The sequence below is a fragment of the Echeneis naucrates genome, chromosome 18, assembly GCF_900963305.1.
Source record: "Echeneis naucrates chromosome 18, fEcheNa1.1, whole genome shotgun sequence".
Lineage (NCBI taxonomy): Eukaryota > Metazoa > Chordata > Actinopteri > Carangiformes > Echeneidae > Echeneis > Echeneis naucrates.
Window position 1 is genome coordinate 509337 of NC_042528.1, and position 17466 is coordinate 526802.

The following is a 17466-nucleotide window of genomic DNA, read 5'->3' on the forward strand; positions in this document are numbered from 1 at the left end:
GGCCCTTCCTGTCGCAGCCCTCCCCACTGAGCTGGACTTGGGACCGGCACAAGCCCACGGCTGGTTTGAAGCTCCAGTATGTCCCCGGAAGCCGGAATATAAACTATGTTGGTCATAAAATAAAGTAGCAACTGAATCAAGATGAAGTGACAGTGAGAGAAGAGGCAGACTCACATCCAGGACACAAACTGACTCACTGAGTCCTGCCGGCGCCACTTTTGTGTATTTAGCATCTGTTTGTCGCAGTTAAATCACCAAAAGCTTTTTCATATGTTTATGAATCCAGGATGAGCCAAACGGCCGACAGCTTGTTGGGTTTAGACTGTAAAATCTGATCCAGATCCAGATCCTGATCCTGATCCAGATCCTGATCATGATCCAGATCCAGATCCCGATCCTGATCATGATCCAGATCCAGATCATGATCCAGATCCAGATCATGATCCAGATCCTGATCATGATCCAGATCCAGATCCCAATCCTGATCCAGATCCAGATCCAGATCCCAATCCTGATCATGATCCAGATCCAGATCCAGATCCCGATCCTGATCATGATCCAGATCCTGATCCCGATCCTGATCATGATCCAGATCCAGATCCCAATCCTGATCCTGATCATGATCCAGATCCAGATCCCGATCCAGATCCTGATCCCGATCCTGATCATGATCCAGATCCAGATCCCCATCCTAATCCCCATCCCGATCCAGATCCTGATCCTGATCCAGAGTTTGACAGCGTCATTAAGAAAAAGTTGCCTCTGTGATTGACAGTCTGTCATTGTGGATGGTTTTGGAATATGCAAAGAAAACGTCCTGCTGTCGTCTGTCATTGGAACACACAGCCATGTAAATATATTTGGTTCAGCCACGGTTGAGCAGCACTCAGTCATTTTGGAGACACCAGAGAAGGATGATCAGAAACATGGTTGGTGTGATTTTAACTTTATCGATCATGACAGATTTTTTAAAACAGTGATGTTAAAATTCACAATGTTCTATTATTATTATTATTATTATTATTATTATTATTATTATTATTCAGTTCATGATAGCACTTTTAAAACCGGAAAGAATGGCAGTTTTGAAATTGGAGCCTAATAATATTAATGATGATGATAATGAACCAAAATTGTGGGAATCAAGTTGCATTGAATTGAGAAGAAGCTGGTGAAGCTAAAAGTCTGTTACATAAATGAACGTTAATGTCACAGTTTATGGATTAATATCGTGTTGGTGTTTGCGTTGAGCTAAATGCTAATGCTAACATTAGCACTCATTCCGGCTCAGTGTGGCCTCCAGTCCACGCTGTTGTGTCTGACAGTTTGACTTTATGAAAATGTTACATGGATTTCTTTTCCTCCTCCTCTTCAGTCATCCAACACTTCGGTCAACTCCTCCTCCCTTCAGGCTCCTTTAGAAAACTGCCTTTTCAGCCATCGCAGCTCTCTCCACTTCACAATCATCTTCATCGCTCACATCCTCCTCCTGCCGCTCTTCATCCTCGTCCTGTTCGTGGGCTTCCAGCAGTGGAGGAAACGCCGCGCCATTTCCAAGGCGATGGCGACGAGTCACACGGACGTCCTGACCTTTAACATGGTCGTCCTGGAGATCATCGGTGTTCTGAGCTTCTCCTTCCTGTCTTTCAACATTCACAAGTATCATCCATCTATGATGGTGGTGGGGTTCTCCATCCTGTCCATCATCTTACCTGGGCAGACTCTGTTTCACATGCTCGCCTCTCTGGAGCGATACCTGGCCGTCGTTCACCCCGTCACCTACCAGAACCTGAGACAGACGGCGGTGATCCAGATCAGAAACATCACCGTCGTTTGTGTTTGGTTGGTCTGCTTTGGGATTGTGACTGTAATGAGGACCTTTCTCAACAATTTAGCCCTAATCACCAACATCTTCTTCTTGTTCCTCTCTGCCATCGCAGTGTCCGTCAGCAGCCTCTCTGTTTTCTGCGTCCTGACCCGTCCAGGCCCGGGGAACCGGGTGAAGGTGGACCGGATCAGGCAGAGAGCTTTGAACAACATGTTGGTTCTGACGGGGACTCTGCTGTTGAAGTTCTTGAGCAACCTGATAGGCACCATGTTAACGGAATTTTCCCTGGAGCTCGACATCGATACCTGTCTGGTCTGGTCGTCCGCCATCTGGTTCGGGCTGCCGGGCAGCGTGGTGTTACCGCTGCTGTTCCTGCTCCGAGCAGGGAAACTACCAGGCTGCAGGAAAAAGTCCCGTTAGAGCATCCGTCTGGTGTTCTTTGCTCGGTACATTTCATTTGTAGATTTGCTGGAAATTCTGTTCCACTTTTTGTGCTGCATGTTATGAAACAGGAATATGAACAAGTAAAGATGGAGTGATGTGCGTTCTTCCTGTGATGATTCCAGCTGGAAGAATCCGATCCCAAACACAAAGATGACGCTGTTGCTCGCTGTGGTTCGTGGATCATGCAGCCTTTAGACCACACAAACATTGAAATTTACATTTTATGGTCTGAAAGTGAAAAAGCTGATGTTGTACAGCCTTAGCTCCGGTGGGCTAAAGCTAATGAAGCCTTCCAGTTAAATTCACTTCTTTTAAAATCTGCAAAAATATCATGAATATAAAACTCTGGAAGTTTCAAGAAGATGAATAAAACAAATTGAAATGATCACAATAATAAAAACACATTTACAGATCATTTCTGGTTATTTGATGACACACTGAGATATTCAAATCCTGATGTCACCTGCTGGCACGTCTGGATCCGAACCTGTCGCTCCATAACTGACGGGACATTTGCCTCCTGTCATTCATCATGACTTTGTTTTGGAACATGCAAAACAGCTTGTGATGACAAACATCAGTGTGACGCACAATCACAGTGAACAGCAGCTGTTTGGGTGTTGGGCCTCCAGCGCTCAGGGAAGAGCTCTTTGGAAGATCGTTTCATGACTTCAGGTGGTTGTTTCTGGCTGTGATGGAGATAAACTGTTCTGACGTCATGATGTTTCTGTTCTTCAGTGAAAAAGATGAAAACACGATCACAGCCGTTTGAATTGAAATGACTTTTGGCTCTCTTCTGTCTGTCAAAACATTTTTTGGCCTTTTGACTTTATTCATGGATGTAAAGCACAGCAAACGTTCCACTGAGTAAATAAACAAACAGCCCAACACCAGAAATATCCTTTTAACATATGAAATACATATTTATGAAACATTTATGAACGCTCATAAATAAAAAAAGTCGAAATGATATTCTCTTTATTAGTGACTTGTCATAAGAAATAAGTGTGACACAGAGGCTCCACATTAAGAGGACAAAAAATACCTGACTACAAATGATCATTTTTTTAGAGACGGATATTTATTTATGTAACGTAGGTAATACAGAAATACACAAACTGAGCAGACACGACGACAATATGTGACAGATTTCAAACAAACGTTGTTTTACTTATGTGCCATTAATTAAATATTTTTCCAATTTGTTAGCAATATGGCTAAAAGTAATGAGCTCTAATTTAACGTGTTCAACCTCTCACTCGTTAGTTTCCATGGTTACTGATTCATCCTGATTGGACGTTCTGCCACCCTGTGCAGGGACAGCAGAACTCAATCAGAAGGCAAACCAGCTTCAACAGCAGCACTCCCGTTATGGTCGTGATGATGTGGGCAGCTCTCTGCTTTCATTGGGTGACCCTGTTGTTGTGCCCACCCCCCCCCCTGGTGCCAGGGCGAATGAGAACATGGAGGATGGAGAAGTAGAAAAACATCAAGACGGTGAGTTTGAAGCTCAACAACAACAAAAGTGGGATACAAGGAAAGGCTGCTGGATGACGGGGCGAGCAACCGCCAGGTCAGGGAGGAGGGGGGAGAACACCTTCTCACTGTGGAGGAGGATTCCTGAACTATAAAGGGGCGGAGCCCACAGCTGACGTGATCTCCAACACCACGATGTGGCAGGTGAAGAGGAGGATGGTGCCAACGTGACCTGTGGAGGGGAAAGAGCAGTAACATGTGTGCAGTCGTTATGGGCCCAGACAGTCCAGGTCCGGGTTTTGAGATGAATTAACAGGAAAAGGTTCTGGCCTCATGACCTTTGGCTGAATAACAGCGTCACGGATAAAGAAACGGAGAAGACTCCTGAACTCATGCAGAACAAACTGTTAAAATGGAGTTTCTCTGAAGATATCACAAATATAAACATCAGTCGGTTATTTGGGACAGCAAAAACAAGGACTGACCTTTTATTTGGTTTCTTCCTGACCGATGTCCACAGAGTCCACTGGCCGGTGTCCTCTCCGATGTAAATGTTGGAATAGATGGAAAATAAACACTGCTGGGTTTTTTGCATACAGAACCATCTTATTAAATCTGACTGTTTTTCCGTCTGTTGACTGACACCCACATGAATAAATCTGAGGCGCTTCACCCGTCTGCACCTGTCTGCTGACTCCAGATCCTTCAGATCCTTCATCCTATCAGCATCATTAATGCTCCCAGGATTAGTGCTGCCCTCCTGACTGGACCGACACTTTTTCAATTAAAGGCATAAAAAAACTGATGAAAACACGTCCACACATGAAACCTTTCAGAATTTGAAAACCACTACGAGCGACAGATCTGCTGCCAATAAAGACGTAGCTAAACCTTAAAGCACCTTCCAGACTCACTAAAACTACGGTCCTCTACGCTCCCTCCTTTAACTTTCAATCTACCTCAAGTTGTGACTAAAACACGGCAGGTTTCCCGCCCTGTGCAGAAACAGCAGAAGGGGAACCAGGCTGCTCGGCAGACAGAGCCAATATCCGGAACTAAACATGATACAGCGGCCAAGTTCGTCTCCATCCTCCGGCTGTAAGACGATCACGTTGTATAATGCCAACCCACAAGACCTCAGTGTCAGCGCCCCTGATATTGCCATGAACTTATAGAAAGCCCGTAGTTTGGATTTGTCCGTCTGTTCCCTGGCCCCTCCCACTTTCTTCAGCCTCAGCCTGATCATGGCAAGGAAGACAGCAAAGCTGGAGGAAAACACCAGAATCAAGGTGCTGGCGTTCGTGATAACAACCAAAATAATGGGGAACTGAGGGAAGAACACAGCAGTCAGACCCACTAAGCCGAGGCCCAGCAGCGAAATGGCCCCGAGGCTGATGCTCCTGGCTCTCAACCCATCTGCCTTTCTCAGGCCCAGGTAGGTGATGGGGTGAACCACAGCCATGTAACGCTCCACACATGTTAGGCAGTGAAGAAGGCTCAGCACGGGGTAAGTGAAGGAGCATAAATAATACCCAAAGGTCAGCGCCAACGGGCTGCAGAAGAACATCGAAACACTCTCAATCACTAACGCCAAAATGCTGAAAATCTCCACAGTGGCCATGTAGTAGACAAAGACATCAGAGCAGACGGATGATTGTGATCTGACAGAAGACCGTTGGAAACCTGTCCAGAGGATGAAGACACACAGAGGGAGGAGGAGGACGAGGTTGGTCAGGGTGAAGACGGCAAAGATGACGGAGCTAGCATGCAACTCGAAGCATGTGTAGATGGAAGGATAGATAGAGGAGTCTGAGTAGCAACCATCTGATGACGGTTCGGAGACGTTGGCCGCCATGTTTGATGAAGTGAATCTGAAGAGAGAAAGACGTTAAGCAGCCCTGATTTTTAAAGGATGGATCGGGACAGCTGGATTCAGCTGTTTGTGTTGTCATCTGCAAAAATTAAAACAAGAAGGACCGACAAAGTATCATGACCATCCAAACGGACAAAGAAAGCACCATCAAAATCCCTGATTGTTAAAGTTTAGAAGGATATAATCTGTTTTAAAACATCATATCTTTACGGCTTATCGTAAACATCAAGAGACAAGACTGTTTAAATACACAAAAAACACAACTGCTCTGGGAATCCAAATGTTCTTACTAATATTCACATGAAGAATAAATGCGATGGACCAACCTGTGAGCGTGTTCACTCCTGAAGTGTGTCTGTGTCCAGCAGCCTCCTGTCATCTTCTTGTTGTTCTTTTTGTGGGATGGAAACAGACGAGTTTCTTTGCATGATGCAAAACCAAACTTGTGACCTTCTTCAGTTTATTTAGCAGCAGTTCACAGGTGTCATCTGTTTTTCATATACTGACAGTTTCCATCTTTTTTCCACTGTCCATAACTATAAATACATATTCATCAGGAGCTGTAGTCTGCAGATATAATGTTTCTTACATTCATTGATAAAAATGGTTATTTATGTTGAATTTTGTATTCAGAGCCAAACACGGGAGGGGGAGGAACGAAGGTGAGTTCGGTGCCGCGTTTCCCGTCGGACTGTTTTTGTAGATGGACCGGTGCACCTTGGACTCGTCAGAAAAAGACGGTGTTTTCTCCTTTGTCCTCCGTTACCGTCTTTTCTGAGACATTTGTCGGAGATGTCGAACTTTCCCGGGTTCCTCCGCACCGGGCCTCCCGCCTTCCGGCGCCTGTCCGTCACTTTGTGTTCGGACAAAAACTTTGTGCCCTTCGGCCCTTCGGCCGAGTGTTCCGGTCCAGGCCGGCCACACAGAACCGGGTCCAGGTGCTACAGCAGGTCTGCCAGGACTCCGACGGTCCGGATCGGTTGTGCCTCCGGATTCTGGGGCGACACGGCGACCTCCGGTAACCGTTAGGCTAGCCGATTAGCATTAGCTCCGTGATGCTACAAATACACAAAACTGTGTGTGTCAGGGTGTGTCAGTGTGTATAACCCCCTGTGTGTTGCTGTGTGTGTCAGTGTGTATCACTCCCTGTGTGTCAGTTTGTGTAACTGTGTGTGTCAGTGTGTATAACCCCCTGTGTGTTGCTGTGTGTGTCAGTGTGTGTCAGTGTGTATAACCCCCTGTGTGTCAGTGTGTGTAACTGTGTGTGTCAGTGTGTATAACCCCCTGTGTGTCAGTGTGTGTAACTGTGTGTGTCAGTGTGTATAACCCCCTGTGTGTTGCTGTGTGTGTCAGTGTGTATCACTCCCTGTGTGTTGCTGTGTGTCAGTGTGTATCACTCCTTGTGTGTTGCTGTGTATCACTCCCTGTGTGTTGCTGTGTGTGTTGCTGTGTATCACTCCCTGTGTGTTGCTGTGTATCACTCCCTGTGTGTTGCTGTGTATCACTCCCTGTGTGTTGCTGTGTGTGTTGCTGTGTATCACTCCCTGTGTGTTGCTGTGTATCACTCCCTGTGTGTTGCTGTGTGTGTTGCTGTGTATCACTCCCTGTGTGTTGCTGTGTGTGTTGCTGTGTATCACTCCTTGTGTGTTGCTGTGTGTGTTGCTGTGTATCACTCCCTGTGTGTTGCTGTGTATCACTCCCTGTGTGTTGCTGTGTGTGTTGCTGTGTGTCACTCCCTGTGTGTTGCTGTGTATCACTCCCTGTGTGTTGCTGTGTATCACTCCCTGTGTGTTGCTGTGTATCACTCCCTGTGTGTTGCTGTGTGTGTTGCTGTGTATCACTCCCTGTGTGTTGCTGTGTGTGTTGCTGTGTATCACTCCCTGTGTGTTGCTGTGTTTGTTGCTGTGTGTCACTCCCTGTGTGTTGCTGTGTGTGTTGCTGTGTATCACTCCCTGTGTGTTGCTGTGTGTGTTGCTGTGTGTGTTGCTGTGTATCACTCCCTGTGTGTTGCTGTGTGTGTTGCTGTGTATCACTCCCTGTGTGTTGCTGTGTGTGTTGCTGTGTATCACTCCCTGTGTGTTGCTGTGTGTGCTGCTGTGTATCACTCCCTGTGTGTTGCTGTGTGTGCTGCTGTGTATCACTCCCTGTGTGTTGCTGTGTGTGCTGCTGTGTGTTGCTGTGTGTGTTGCTGTGTATCACTCCCTGTGTGTTGCTGTGTATCACTCCCTGTGTGTTGCTGTGTGTGTTGCTGTGTATCACTCCCTGTGTGTTGCTGTGTGTGTCCTCAGTGCCTCAGCTGATCTACAGTGGGAAGCTGGACTTCCTGGTGTTCGACTACCTCAGTGAGATCACCATGTCTCTGCTCACTGCCGCCAAAACCAAGATGCCTGTGAGTCCTTCCTGTGTGTTTGTGTGTGTTTGTGGGACACAGTTTTCCCATAGACGTCAGTGGGCTCTGACTCCTTCTGTCCCTCCTGTAGAATCTGGGCTATGCTCCGGACTTCGTCCAGGTTGTGGCTCCGTTCATCCACGACATCCACAGGAAAGGTGAGCCGAGCTGGTTGGTGTGGTTGGTCAGCGGCTGTGGAGGTAACCGGCCCTCTGCTCCTCCACAGGTATCCGTCTCGTCAGTAACGCGGGAGGCGTGAACCCTCTGGCGTGCGCCGAGGCCATACAGGAAGTCATCAAGAAGGCCGGCCTTGACCTCAAGGTAGCCGTAGTGACCGGTGATGACCTCATGCCCCATGTAAGCCCCCCCACCAACACCTTTATGTTCTTACAGCAGACATGGTGATGATGTGTTGGTTATTTGTTCCTCCCAGAGAAACAGCCTCTCTGAGGTAAAGATGGCGGCTGACGGCGGCAGACGACAGTTACCTAAAACGCTCCACAGTATGAACGCCTACTTCGGGTCAGTGAATTTGACAAATGTCACTTCACGTTTCTTTCTGATGTATGAAGGGCAGACACAGAACCCCCCCCCTCTCTCCAGGGCTGTTCCTGTCCGCCGTTGTCTTGACCTCGGGGCAGACATTGTGGTGACGGGGCGCGGCGTGGACAGCGCTGTGGCCCTGGGGCCCCTCATGCACACCGTATGTTGTTACACAGTCACAATAATCTGTGAAGAACATGACGGCTCTCTATAGAAGTGGTGATCAGTTAGTCTGTAACTGCTGTTTTTCTGTTCTTTTTGCTGATCTTGTCACAAGGCATTGTGGGATACTTTTGTACGACCTCTGCCCTCGAAATTCCAGGAAGTCGGTGTGTCCTGAGTGTTTGTGTGTTTGTGAGAAACGCAGCTCAGGAAGTATAAAATCTGTCTGCTTTTTATCTGCTGCAGTTCAAATGGAAGAACGATGACTATGACTTACTTGCAGCTGGGAGGTACAAACACAAACGGACACACACAGACACACACAGACACACACCATCCAGCTTCTTACATAAGGCAGTGGAATATTCTGAGATCTCTGCTCCCCATCTCTCTCTCTCTCTCTTAAAGCAACAGTAATCCCCTCACGTGGAGTATTTGAGTCACACATTTGTAATAATTGTAAGCACCTGCTTGCTGTTGCTTCCTCCACCTGTGATGGATATTTGTGGTATTTGTGTTTGTGCTTCAGTCTTGCGGGTCACCTGATTGAGTGTGGAGCTCAGAGCACCGGTGGGATCTTCACCGACTGGCACAGAGTTCCCGACTGGTAGGAGAGAACCCAACAGGGCTGAAGAGGGTTTGCGTTGGGGAAGACTGCGTTGCGTCACAGTTGTGTGTTGGTCTCTCAGGGACAACATTGGTTTCCCGGTGGTCGAGTGCTCCAGCGATGGATCCTTCGTCTTGTCCAAACCGCCCAAAACCGGCGGCCTCGTCTCCTTCGGCACGGTGGCCGAGCAGCTGCTGTACGAGATCGGCGACCCTCAGCGGTACCTGCTGCCCGACGTCACCTGCGACTTCAGCCAGGTGGTCATCAAGGAAGTACCAGGTGCACCACACACACACACACACACACGAGTCAACACTGAGGACTTGACCACAGGCTGAACTGTCCTCTGTTTTTATAACCCTTAAACACTCATCCGACGACCATAAACAAACGAGTCTGGAACTTGGTTTGAGCCCCTGACTGAACCCTTCACCTCCTCCTGAACCTCCATTAAACTCTTTATCAGCTATTAGTGAATTATTTTCCCTTTTGAGAACTAAACACGGATCCATCAGCCCAGCGTGAACCCGTCTACAGCTCTGACCTCCAGATGAACTCCAGACCCCCCACAGCTGGCAGTCACAGCACTGTTAAGTGATGTATGTGCTGTAGATGCAGGAACACTAATCCTGATTTCTGCTGCAGAATGACCCAGTTCTTCAGAAATGGGTCAGAATCATGACTCAGTCAGACATTATTTAGATTTGTCTTTATTTAATAAATACACGTTTGCTTGCAGCTAACTTGTTGGCCGGTCTGGTTCACAGACTGACTCACTGACTCACTGAGAGAATAACTGGATGACCTGGTTAACGTGAAGTGACTTTAAGTCTTCATTTTTCCGCTCCCAGAGAAACTTTGGAAGTGGTTGGAAAGCTTGACTGACGGTACTCGGCCTGCCTGAAGCCGTGTTGGTGGGAGTCCTGGATCAGTTCTGGGTTGTGACCTTTTCCCTCTTGTTGTTTCTAAATGTGTAAATATTTCAGTCAAATTGAGCCGTGCGACCGCGCCGTGACCCGCCGCTCTCATTGGCTGCTTATTTTTCAACACAGGGGGAGCGTGAACTGGAGAGGTTTGTCCGGTTCACGTCGGGGTGAAGAGCTTGCTGTCAGGAAGTGAGAGATGACGATGGCGTATTTGAGGACAGCAGAGTCCCACAGAGTCCGATCATCTGGGTCCAAAGATGATGACGGCCTCACTGTAACACTTCCCATCAGCTGCTGTGCTGACCTTCGATGTGTGTGTGTGTGTTTTCAGGTGTAGATGGAGGGGCTGTCAGAGTGACGGGGGCTAAAGGCTTCGCTCCGTCACATGACTACAAGGTGAAGCAGCATCACCATCAGATGTCCGGGTCTTTTCTCTCGCTTTCTTCCAACAGCAGCAGCTGAACTCTTCTCCTCCCCCACACTTCCTGTCTGCAGGTGTGTGCGACCTACCTGGATGGCTTCAGAGCGACGGCGGTGTGTCCGGTGGGCGGACCCAGAGCAGCGGAGAAGGCCAGAAGAACTGCAGACAGCATCATCAAACGGTGTGTGTGCAGCACAGGAGAAAAGACTCCGGTGACTCGCTGTTAGAACAACTGCTGTGTGTGTTCTTTGTTTTTCTGCATGTGCAGGACAAAGCGCATCTTTAAACAGTTGGAGATGGAAGATTTCAGCTCAGTCAACATCCAGGTGCTTGGAGCTGAGGACACCTACGGCGCCAACGCTCGCAACAAGGTAGCTATTATATTATCACTTTCTCCTTTTCGACTCTGTCTTCTCTCTTATCTTTTGGTCATTCTTCGGTCATCTGTGTGTGTGCAGGGCTCCAGAGAGGCAGTGATCTGGATGGCCGTCCACCACAAACAGAAGAAAGCTCTCGAACTCTTTGCCAGAGAAATCGCTCCAGCTGGGACGGGCATGGGTAAAAGTAACACCCCCCCCAGAAGGGTTCAGGATTGTGGTCTGGATCTTGTCCTGCTACTTTCACGCATGAATATTTCTGTAGAAAAAAAAGAAATGATGAAACACTCCCCTCCTGCTGCAGAGCACTGCTGCAGATAAGGAGGGTGGTGACCTCCTGAACCTAATTTGGATTTTGTTTATGGTTACAAGTTCAGCTCAACCACACAAACAAATATGCACAAACACGCTGACACACACACACTCTGGGTGAACTGGGCAGGAACTCGGCGTGACTCCTGGGAGTCTGCTGATTCAGGCCTCAGGACAGGAAGCTGCTTCACCTGCTGAAACCATCTCTCCTCCTTCTGCAGCTCCTGGACTCACCGGCATCGTTGGGGGGCGTCCCAGAGTGTAAGTCGCACAACAACCACAGCTGAGAAATGTTCTGGACACTGGGAATAATCACGTCTCCGTCCCCAGGTCTCCTGTTCTGAAGCCGTTCTTCTTCTTACACCCCAAATCTGAGATGAAGGTGAGTTTTGATCTTCAGGTCACTAAAAGGCCCTAAGTGGTCTATGATTGGTCTGGAACTGTGAGAAAGCATCAGTGTGTCTGCAGGTGGACATCCACGTCGGGGGAGAGCTGGTGGAGTCATTTTCAGAGGTGGGACTGGACACACCTGAGCTGGAAGCCCCTCCCACCTCAGCTGAGGACGCCCCTGACAGAGGTGATTCACTGTTTCAGTGTTTGGGGAGGTCCCTTTGGTTTCTGAGGACCAGAGAGCTCCAGACAGTGTTTTCTGAATCTGATAGAATTCCGGCTCTTCAAACTCAGTGAATTCATTTATAAATGTCGGCCTGCAGGGGGCGACAATCTCCTGTGTCCTGTGTGTTACTACACAACAAATAACACAAAAACAAGGACACTTCAGTGTGCGTGTGTGCAGAGTACAAGTTGTGCTACTTTTTCCTCCTTTCACCAACACGTCCTTCACATGGCCAGCACAATACTGACACACAGTCCTGGCTCTCTCCTTCACATTCCTGGCTGGAAACAGGAAAGTTTCTCCAATCACCAAATCCAAACTAAGAGAATCAAAGCATTCAAATGAAAGACAAAAAACATGAAGCTGCTGCTTTTGATATTAATTCACCTGTTTTCATTTAAAAGATCAAAGTCAGAATGAAATGGAAGAATAAATCGTCTTTATATTTCTGATGTTTGATGACAGAGCATTAAAAAAAACCTGATATCAGTTTAATGAGGAAGATAAAAACAAGCAGAAAGTGAATGAGGGAGGCTTCGGCCTGGAGAGGTTTCTGGAGTCCTTCACAGAACATCTTTGGTCCGTGACGAGAATCCAGATTGACAGGAAAATTGGATCCATGCGTTGGCAGAAACCGTCAGTTGTCCCTGAAGGCGTCCAGCAGTCCACGACAGGACAAGCAGGTCTGGAAGGGGTTTCAGAGGTCCTGGTCCGGGCTCAAGTGGTTCCTTCATGAGGTTCCAGTCCTGTTTCAGCTTTCTTTGTCCCTTTTTCATTTATTCCTGTTCACACAGAAAATTCCTCATGACTCTACCTGCAGAGCAAACCCACATTAAAATCATGAGACACAACAAAGTGCTTCCAGAGCTGAAGTGAGCTGAATCAGGCTGCTGTTTTATCACAGTTGTTGTTGTGTGTCTGTCCAGACCTGCCCAGTGGACCACACAGCTACAGGCTGGAGGAGCTGGCCTACACCAGGAGCGGGGACAAAGGAGACTCCGCCAACATCGGTGAGAGCGTCAACACTCTGTGAATGGACCTGGAGTGTGTCCTCCGTTTATGCCCCGCCCTCTTCTCTCTCCCCCTGTAGGAGTGATCGCTCGCCATCCGCTCTTCTTCCCCTACCTGAAGAAACACCTGACCTCGTCCGTGGTGGAGGAATACTTCTCCCACCTCATCCAGCCGGGAGTCGGCAACGCCGTAACACGGTGAGAGACCAGGGATGTGTGTCTGTGTGTGTCAGATAGTTGTGGCTGGGTTAATTACTGTCAGACGTCGGCCTTCAGCAAAAAGACACAACAAAGCAGCAACACACAAAAACAAGACCACAACAGACATTAGTCACGATTAGACCTGAGACTCTGAAGGCCGCAGCCTCCATGTTGGTTTCAGGCTGTTCAGATCACCTTCGCTGTAAAGACGCACAATCAGAAGCTCCAGCTCTTCAACAGGACCGACAACCTTTTTATCAGTGTGGCGTCCTCACTGGGCCGGAAACGGGATCATAAACCGGCTGTATAGCTGCTAATCAAAAGGACCAGCACGGTCGGACTGCAGTTTGGTTATTTTCATTGTGTCACATTTGTTGAGCTGGTAGTGACAGCTCCTAAAGGTTGTGTAACGCTGCACAGCTGTTTGTCATATTGTGTTCACCAGCAGAACCGGAGAAAATCTGAAATCCTGTTATCTGGGCCGTGTGGCTGAGACCGAGACTCTGCATCCCATCTAACACTGAAGTCTATGGGAAAAGGGCCCTGCTCCTCCCTCATACTGAAGTCTATGGGAAAAGGGCCCTGCTCCTCCCTCATACTGAAGTCTATGGGAAAAGGGCCCTGCTCCTCCCTCATACTGAAGTCTATGGGAAAAGGGCCCTGCTCCTCCCTCATACTGAAGTCTATGGGAAAAGGGCCCTGCTCCTCCCTCATACTGAAGTCTATGGGAAAAGGGCCCCGCTCCTCCCTAATACTGAAGTCTATGGGAAAAGGGCCCCGCTCCTCCCTAATACTGAAGTCTATGGGAAAAGGGCCCCGCTCCTCCCTCATACTGAAGTCTATGGGAAAAGGGCCCTGCTCCTCCCTCATACTGAAGTCTGTGGGAAAAGGGCCCTTCTACTCCCTCATACTGAAGTCTATGGGAAAAGGGCCCCGCTCCTCCCTAATGAGTTCATAGTCTGTCAGAAACGCAACATGATGTTCATTTTTTAAATCATGCTCCGTTTAGAGAAGTTAACCTGGAAGCTTCTGATCAGATGTTTAACTTTTGTCTGTGCACGTTGGCTCATTTTATTTTTATTTGTGTATTTGTACCAACACATGTTTTTGTGTTTTTCTGTGTAACTTTAAGACTCTTGAACTTGCAGATAGAAATAATCAGTGAATGTCTGGAGTCAGAGCTCAGAGCAGCTCAGGGTCGGGGGTAAATCTGCAGGTATGATGGCGGACTGAACACGTGTGCGGCCGGCGGACACGCCTGCACGATGAGTCAGAGCGTCAGCACGCGGCGTGTTAGCCATCAGGCTGTAAAGCTGCTGACCCGCGTCTCCTCTCACACCCCGACACGCCTTCCTGCCGCCAGAGGCTTCATTAGCGCACCTCCAGCACTCATTAACCCAGCAGGAGGCACAGACACACACACACACACACACACACACACACACACAGAAGGACACACTTGTGTGATTACATGTGGTCACATTTAACCCTTCCATCATCACATATGTTTATATACACACATACACACACATGCTGAGCGGTTAAACAAAATACACACACATCTGGACACACTTTCAGATGAACCTAAACACACACATCAAAAAGCAACATCATTAACACACACACACACAGACACATTTACGTGTGAGTGTGTGCAATAAAAGCCATACCAACACATGGTGCCAGGCTGTTGTCGACCTGTGTGTATTTGATGAGGTGGTTACCATGGTTACTGGTGTTTCTTTCTGTTTTGGGTTTTCAGATTCACTCTGCCGGGGATCCACGGCCTCAACTTTGTCCTGCAGAGTTCACTGGGTGGGGGAGGGGTGGCATCTCTACGCAGCGACCCCCAGGTAACACACACACACAGTTATAAAGGCAGTCATGGAAATGGTCCAAACCTTCAGTCCTCACAGTGCAGGAATGTCCTGATGTGGTGATAACGTGATAATCACGTCAGTTCCAACTGTCTCACAACGTTTAGTTCTCTTCTGCACATTCATGATATTGTTTTGCGTCCGGCTGATTTTCACAGGGACTTTCCTGTCCTTTTGAATCAATGCAATGATATTTGCAGTGACAGCGTTTCACTCAGCATTTCCTGATCACTCAAGTAAACAAAATATGAGCCAACATTTAGTCGTCCTCATAATGAACACAGTTTATTGGACTTGGTCTGCGGGTTACTGTTGATGTTGTCATTGTTTATTTCTCACACTGTGACGTCTGCGTTGTATTTACTGTGATGTCAGAGAAATGGATGTGAATGGACTTTAGTTTACGAAGAAAGACACCGTTTTCCCGCTAAAGGTGCAGATCTAACTGACACAGTGGAAGCACAAACCTCCGTTCCCTCCACACAAACACACAGTGACAACATTACTGCTCTGTTTCTTAACCATGAACTATTGTCCTTGCTTCACGTCTTCCTCTTTTTGCTTTCTGTCTTTCTTCATCTCCTCTCTCCGGGTCCACGCCTGCTGGCGTTTGGCGAGCAGCACAGGCAGTCAGCTGCAGAGAGAACGTCCTCTGACGTGTGGACTTGAGACAAACTGTCCGTCTAAGTTGTGATGAGTCTGTGTGAAGTGACAGTATATCATCTGCTGTTTGGAAGTTGTAGGTCTCAGTTGGAAAAAACCACCAAGAGGAACAATTGATCACACAGAAACACACAACAAATGAAGAGTTGAATAACGACCACAAGACAAAACATGATGAACAAAAAGAAACACAAAACCACTAAAAAGAGACACAAACATCACAACATTTATTTAACTGTTGTGTGTCACCACATTGGTGGTGGGAGAGAACATCTGCTGTGTTCCTCAATCATCAGTTATTGATTGTTTGTTTCATATATCAAAGGTTTGATTTTGAAGGGTCGGCATCCATAATGACACATACTTGTGGTTTTAAGAGCTGAAAATCTCAGCGCAGTGTTCCGTCTCCTCTCAGAAGTCCTGACTCCGTTTGTGAGAACAGGCGGTTTAAGTGTTGGACAATCAGCCAATCAGTGAGCCGTGAGCTGTAGGTGAGACCAAGATGGCCTTTTTACAGCCTCTCTGGAATCCACAGCACATCAAAGAAACGCACACTCTAAAGTCTCAACGTGTGAATCAACACACGCTCCAACACAGTTTTTCCTCTTTCATCCTGTCAGGGTAAGGCCTATGGTCAGATGCTGCTGGACCTGAAGCTGAAGGGACTGCCGGACCTCAAATCCCTGGTGGACTGAGACGGAGGCTGAAGTGAGATTTCATATTTTATCTGAAACACAGTCCGAACACAAAAGATATCAAGGTTGTCAGGCATGAATTCACTTTAAACTCACATTTCATTCATTTGGCCTCACCAAACGAGTCGGGCCCAGATCTTCTGTTTTAACTCCAGTTGGAATCAGGTACAGGACAAAAAACACCAACAAAGATGTCGATTCCATCAGCTCGATGGAATTCAGCTGTTGTTTTTGTTTTTTTCTGAACTAATAAAAGCTTGAGTTGTTTTCACGGCCGCATAAACAAGCAGACGAATGAAGCTGAAATGTCCCACAACAACCAACAAACCAACTCTTCATCAACCACTGTGACAGTCACGTCTCTACATCGGACGCTCCTATTGGCTCTGCTGGGTGATGCCACAGCCAATCAGATCCTGAGTGTTTCTGAGTTTATTGTGTTGACAGAATAATGAGCTGATGTTTCATCATTACTGAGCAGAACTCCTGATCAGAAACGACCATTCAGTGTGTGTTTGGTTAGTTAGGCTCCTGAAGGGCCCTTCTTTCTGCCAGGCTAACCAGGCGTTTCCATGTCAGATGATGAAATGAATGTTTGAACTGGACTCGGACCTCCCAGATAACAGACTGGATGTTTGGGCTTCCCTCCACCACAGTCAGATATCAGGACAAACGGAATCACCTCCTGCTTTCCAGGCTGGTTCACCTCGACACGACCCAACTCCCACGTTTCCCTCCCCACAGGAATGTGCGTCTCCTTCCACCAAACTGACTCTGGCTTCCAGGCGGTTTGTCCTTAATTGCAAACAGGCTGGAGCCGCAGTCGGAGTCGCTGCTCGGCTTCTGTCATGGCTGAAAACTCGTCTTACTCACCTCTGAATCATCGGCCTCTTTCTGCTTTCGCTGCTGCAGTTTATTCCAATCAGGAAAAACACAAAGTCCTTTTCAAGCCTTTAACATTTTGCGGCTGCTTCGCTCTCGTGTAACTGATCTCAGCTTCCAGGAAAATGGCTCCACCACAGTTTCTGTGACCTTTGACCCCGTCT

At 47.7% G+C, this 17466-nt stretch overlaps 2 protein-coding genes across 3 annotated transcripts in view; both read left to right on the forward strand.

The window, feature by feature from the left end:
* The first annotated feature begins 666 nt into the window (after positions 1-666).
* On the forward strand, positions 667-3144 carry LOC115059084 (uncharacterized). The gene is made up of 2 exons (XM_029526676.1): positions 667-929; positions 1376-3144. The coding sequence occupies exons 1-2, from the start codon at positions 915-917 to the stop codon at positions 2246-2248; spliced, it is 888 nt and encodes a 295-aa protein (XP_029382536.1). The 5' UTR covers positions 667-914; the 3' UTR covers positions 2249-3144.
* Positions 3145-6318: 3174 nt separating this feature from the next.
* LOC115058955 (uncharacterized) overlaps positions 6319-17466 on the forward strand; it is a 13190-nt gene continuing 2042 nt past the window's right edge. Inside the window, exons 1-20 of one of the 2 annotated variants that reach the window (XM_029526524.1) lie at positions 6319-6639; positions 7910-8010; positions 8102-8168; positions 8237-8367; positions 8444-8532; positions 8614-8713; positions 8962-9005; positions 9245-9322; positions 9405-9601; positions 10580-10644; positions 10744-10850; positions 10938-11040; positions 11128-11227; positions 11580-11619; positions 11689-11740; positions 11827-11935; positions 12901-12984; positions 13065-13182; positions 14948-15038; positions 16346-16433. In XM_029526524.1, coding sequence (XP_029382384.1) covers positions 6414-6639; positions 7910-8010; positions 8102-8168; positions 8237-8367; positions 8444-8532; positions 8614-8713; positions 8962-9005; positions 9245-9322; positions 9405-9601; positions 10580-10644; positions 10744-10850; positions 10938-11040; positions 11128-11227; positions 11580-11619; positions 11689-11740; positions 11827-11935; positions 12901-12984; positions 13065-13182; positions 14948-15038; positions 16346-16420 — 1977 coding nt within the window. In that variant the 5' untranslated portion in view covers positions 6319-6413 and the 3' untranslated portion in view covers positions 16421-16433. Of the gene's footprint in view, positions 6640-7909; positions 8011-8101; positions 8169-8236; positions 8368-8443; positions 8533-8613; positions 8714-8961; positions 9006-9244; positions 9323-9404; positions 9602-10579; positions 10645-10743; positions 10851-10937; positions 11041-11127; positions 11228-11579; positions 11620-11688; positions 11741-11826; positions 11936-12900; positions 12985-13064; positions 13183-14947; positions 15039-16345 lie in introns of both variants that reach the window. The other variant, XM_029526523.1, reaches the window with a different exon arrangement.